This window comes from Micrasema longulum, unplaced genomic scaffold, assembly GCF_059751315.1.
Source record: "Micrasema longulum isolate JH-2025_06_02 unplaced genomic scaffold, ASM5975131v1 h1tg002653l, whole genome shotgun sequence".
Classification (NCBI taxonomy): Eukaryota; Metazoa; Arthropoda; class Insecta; order Trichoptera; family Brachycentridae; genus Micrasema; species Micrasema longulum.
In genome coordinates, this window is record NW_028279788.1 from 33,599 (window position 1) to 39,086 (window position 5,488).

The window sequence follows — 5,488 nt, forward strand, 5'->3', positions numbered from 1 at the left end:
AATTCCTCTTTTTCTCCAACTCATATAGTGTCCATGCTGTTTGACTGTGGAATCATCTCACATCCACCATCAACTTCTATAAGAAAAAAAAAATAGGCTCTAACTATCACGTATTAAAATTCGAAATTCTTTTATCAAACCTCAATTTTTTGCACGTATTTGACAAGTGCATGTGCAAATAAAATGTTATATTTCGCCACGCTAAATAATGAAGCCACATTCACCATCTCACATAACATTATCATTTTTTTATATTCAAGAATGTGGAGAGTTTATTTTTTGTATTCTATAAAAATGCCCAGCGCAAATCTCATCATCTCATTTCGATAAAATCCGCACGTAAATCGGCCTAGTAGTTTTTTTAGTCTATTAAAAACACACATAGAAACATTGACTTTTATATGTATTGATGTAGGTATCTCTATTACTAATTGTTTATCTGTGTTTTTTGTTTGTTCTAGAAAACCCTAAAGAAGAGCCTATGGTCACAGTAGACCGACTGAGGTACTCAGCTGGGGACAGAGTTAGAGCGAATTGTTCCTCTTCACATAGTTACCCAGCTGCCAATATTACCTGGTTCGTCAATGAACAAAAGGTAAGAGCTTTTTTAATCATATCAACTATTTGATGTTAGTTCAAAAACAAGCATTAAAAATTATGCTTAATAAGAATAAAACATATCACATAATCCAATTATTCCAAGAAGTGAAGCTTTCGAATGTAAGATATATATACATTGTCTCTAAAGTCTAAAATAAGGTGTAAATCGTCAGCACCAATTGTTTCCTCAAAACTCAAACCGCCATAGTAAAAAAGGAAATCAGGTGTTTGAGATTCCATTTTGTAAAGAAACACTAAGACAGAGGCATGCTAGCTAATGTCCTCGCCCCTAAACTGTATAACTCCTAGTGAAACGGAAAATAATCATTCAATTCACTCTTTTTCGGATAATTTTTTTATGAACTGGGTCAAAAATATACATTTTAATGTTTCCTCTTCTAGATAAACTTTTCATTTGCTATCGTTTTTTTTTCCTAGTTTAAATTATCTAAATAATTAAATTTGTTGCGACTGAGATGAAAACCATTTTTGAGATGGAAATATGGAAGTCTAGGCATTTACAAAGCTTATGAGCCGGTTATCCTGTCAGTCTGCAAGCATTTGACACACTCAAAACTATTTTTCAATTATCTTACTTTAATTTTATAATTTTTGCCTTACATCAATTTGTTCTATTACTTATTTTCCACTTCCTCGTATTTAAAAAAAAAACTGATTGTAACTTTCAATTGGAATTTTACTTTACACCTTCACCATGGTTGTTGCACAAAAATATAATACCAACACGACATGAATTTTAATAAGCACATGCACTGATTCGTAACCTTTTGTTGACTTAATCAATTTAAATCATGAGTTTAATAAAAATACAGGAGTTTAAATCTTTAAAACAAATAATAAATTGTTTAAAGTAACCAATATAAAAAAATATATAAATAATACGAATCGGGTTGTGGTCCCGTGGCTAGTGCCTTGGACTCACGGCTCAAATGTCCATGGTTCGAATCCCACTCTACCTCAATTTTAATCTCATTTTCCAAAAGTGAGTTATTTACAACTCATCAAAAATGGCCTTCAAAATTAAATATTTGGGTAAATCATAAGAACGTAAATATTTTTTTTCTTTTAAAAACAAAAATATTACAATAGGAAAGCTTTAAAACTTAATGTTCCTTTGATCAATAATCAAACAACCTTTCAATATAGCCCGTTATACGATGTTCCATTGTAATGGTCACCCTAAACCTATTAAACTTAAGCTCCCGCTTCCCTCCCCTCTCCTCTTTTTCAACTATTTCTCAAAAAACATACTACATTTTCATAATATAATCAGTGCATATTTGTCCAAATTTACTGATTAGAACAAACGAACATATTTCGAAAACAATGCATGAGCTTATTAAAATATGTGTCGTGTTGGTTTTAAATTTTTTTATGGTTCTATTTCAGACACAAAGCTGTATTATTTATCTGCCCGGACACATAATAAACAAAGGTTCCTGATGGCAAACTGTTTTTTCAGGTTCCAGGTTTCACAGCTTCTTCTGTCATCACGTCGCCTGACGGTACAGAGTCCTCGAGCTCCACGCTGGAACTGGAGACGAACCTCCTTGGAGGAGGAACATCTGTCTCTCGGTTGAGGATCCGCTGCGAGGCGTCCTTGTTTGACCTCTACAGGGCCAGCAGCGTCACAGTAGAGGTCAAAGAAGATAAGCCCCAACTGGCCTCGGTCATGGGACACAACATCTCAAGTAAGAAATTATTAAATTTGTAATTTTAATTGTTGTGTTTTTGATTATATTTTTGAGATTTTGAAAATTGTAAAATGTATTGAATTATTATTGTAATATTTTGAAATATTATTTTTTATTCTAGTTTTTAAAGTGTACTGATTGCGCCACTTGCCCGTTAGCAGATGCACGCTCAAATTGCTGGTTCGCGGGATGAGTTATCCTTACTTACTTTGCCACAGAACCTTAAATACAATGACCGCAATTACCTTCCTTATTCTGGGTTCTGGCCCCTTTTTTATCTGGAATTTTTGTTGCGTGGCAGTCAGAATCAGATCCAATCTTGTTGTCAGGAAGGAGGGGCACTTTATGATTATACAACACAGTGGATTCAATAGTTACTTATCGCAAAATATGTTCTTTGAGATCGCGGTGAGAATATAAAAAACCACATGTACACACGCCCAGTTCAGTTGTTATTATGGCGCCGGAACAATATCGGTACCCACGGTAGGCAAATGCAACATCTTAACCAGGGCTCCGTAGGTAACAAATAAATTCGAACGCCATATCCTAGCAAATGTGCTATATATGGGTGTGTACACATAGAGTTAACGTGGCGTTACCAGTACAGTTAGTTGAATGATTTTTTTCTATTCTTTTTAATAATGCTGCTTGTATGTAGTTGTAATAGCCATTTTAAAAATTAAATATCATAAAAAAATATCCCTTTTTGAGCCTCAATAAATTTCAATCACACCTTTATTAATGAAAATTGACTGAAATCATTACATTTTATTTATTAAAGCAGCATTTACTAACTGAGATTACATGATTAAATTTATTAATTTAAACAAGTTTTTATGAGACCTAAAAAATAAAAAAACTCATTATCATATTTCCGTTTAATAAACCCCCTATCCTTAATAAACTTCTCCTACCCTTATCAGTAATTAGTATAGTTTATAAGTTCACCTGTAGATTGATAGATTTATTCTTTCAAAAACTATGTAATAAAGGTGAAAATTAAATTTAATTGGTCCCATAAAAAAGTGTTTAATTTAATAAAATATGAAACTATTATAATTATCATCAATAAATAATTTAGCAAAATTGAATTAATTCGCTTCCCCGCTTTAGTAAGTAATTGCAAAAGAAATTCAATTTTGACTATTTCACCAAGCACCAAGAGTCAGCATATTTCAGATAAAATACTACATCAGTAGCATTCGTCTATTTTAAATATTATCAAAATCATAATCTCAACACTCGTTTTACTTATTATGGTGGTTTAGTGACCCCTAAAGTTAGTAAAAAACATGGCAGTGAAACATTAAATCAAATTGTACCTTACATTTTTTATTTAATTCCTACTGACCTTAGATTTATTAATATATGTTATAGGAAAAAAAAATAGAAATAGAAAAGTAGGATTACTATTTATATGGGTTAACTTTACCATCAAGCCACAAAAAAGTGGCTTGGTGAGGTTTAAGTATTTATTAAATTTACAGGTTAACGTCGATTTACGCTGGGGTTCCGTTTCGAGAGACACCGACGTAAAAAAAATCGGCGTAAAATAAACACTAATTTAATCGAAGATATAAGGTCGGGTTTCGTGTCGAAATTTTAAGAACAATGATAACATGCTTATTTAATACATATCCTTTATGTATTCAAAATAAATAAAAAGTGTATTTAATAAATACATTTTAAATTTATTTTCAAAGTAAATAATAATCTCTTGATATAAATAACGATTTTTTTATAATGAACACTAACTCACTAGTTCATTGGTACTCAATTGAATTCTAACACTTTTTTGAAAAATGCATCAAATTTCATTTGCTTTGATCGTTACTTACTTTCTTGTAGAATCATAGCATAAACTACAGATATTTGAATATTTTTTTAAATTTTACTAATAATAAAATTAAAAATATAATCACTTTTTTCTATTTTTCTTTAAAACAAAACGAAAACAAACTTGGAAACAATTTTATGCACAGAATAGGCTGCTCGCGTACACGGTAATATAATAAAATAACGTGTAAAAGTGTGTCTGCTATTATAATCGCGGCGCCGATTGTCGTCTGGATTGGACCAAACCGGGGAACTCCACGCCGGCACCAACCGGCGTAGTTGTAAATCGACGCGAATCAAACCGGCGCAAAACGACGTTAACCTGTAATTCTTTTTTACGTATCTCAATTTTAATTCATACGTACTTTTACAATTAAATAAATAAAGAATATACAAAACTTTAAATGTAATATGACATCTATTTTTGAAAGTATTTTATTTTGTTTTTTTTCTATATTAAATCTATGTTTCCTATATTTATTTAAAATGCTTTATTCCTGGTTTTCAAAGTATATCAAACTTCAGCGTACTTTAAGCTCTGTCAGTTTCTGCTCGCCTGAGTCCTGTGCGCCATGCAGTATGCAGAGCTTCTCGTTGTTATTCATAATTGTATTAGATTCAGTAAAGCACATTTCAACTTTGTTTTGCATTTCAGGTAAATCAACCATCCGCGCACTGCATCACACATTACTGCTGTTGACAGCATTGAACTTGTTGACTAAACTGTTTTTAGATACTCCAAATCTGCTGACCGAAAGATAGTCAAATTAACCGTCGGGTTAGAAAACTAACTACTGTTTAAGCTTTTGGAAGTTATCTTTTGGTGAAAATGACTCAAAAATACTGGCCGGTTTTCGTAACCTTCCTTTAACTATCGTCTTTTTTGAATAGTCGAAATACAGTACTAAATTATCTCTTCAAATTGCCTTTTAATTTTGGACTAAGATTCTTTTTAATTCCTTCATAATTATTATTTTTTTAAACTTTATGTTATTATGAGGAGAATGTCCAAAATGTTTGGTATAATATTAATGTCTTAAGATTAAATATATTTTGAGTAAGTTAAAATATTTGACATAAGATTAATGGATTAGTCAGGTATCCAAAATAAAATTTTACTGACTAAAATTCAATTAGTTGATATCATACGTTCAGTTCATTTTTTTTATTTATCTAAAAATGCAAGGGAAGCGATTTGCTGATGAATGTCAATGAATCGAACGTAATGGTTTCTGAAAGAAATGAAAGTGTGAAATCACTGATTATGTTATTATACTGGATCAGGTAAAGGGATTTGTGTATCTGGGAAATATGATTGCTAGAAATGGAGAGAA

At 31.4% G+C, this 5,488-nt stretch overlaps 1 protein-coding gene across 1 annotated transcript; it reads left to right on the plus strand.

Moving 5' to 3' along the window:
* The first annotated feature begins 459 nt into the window (after window positions 1-459).
* On the plus strand, window positions 460-5,488 carry LOC148271781 (uncharacterized). The gene is made up of 3 exons (XM_088240944.1): window positions 460-595; window positions 2,084-2,312; window positions 4,810-5,488. The coding sequence occupies exons 1-3, from the start codon at window positions 482-484 to the stop codon at window positions 4,914-4,916; spliced, it is 450 nt and encodes a 149-aa protein (XP_088097070.1). The 5' UTR covers window positions 460-481; the 3' UTR covers window positions 4,917-5,488.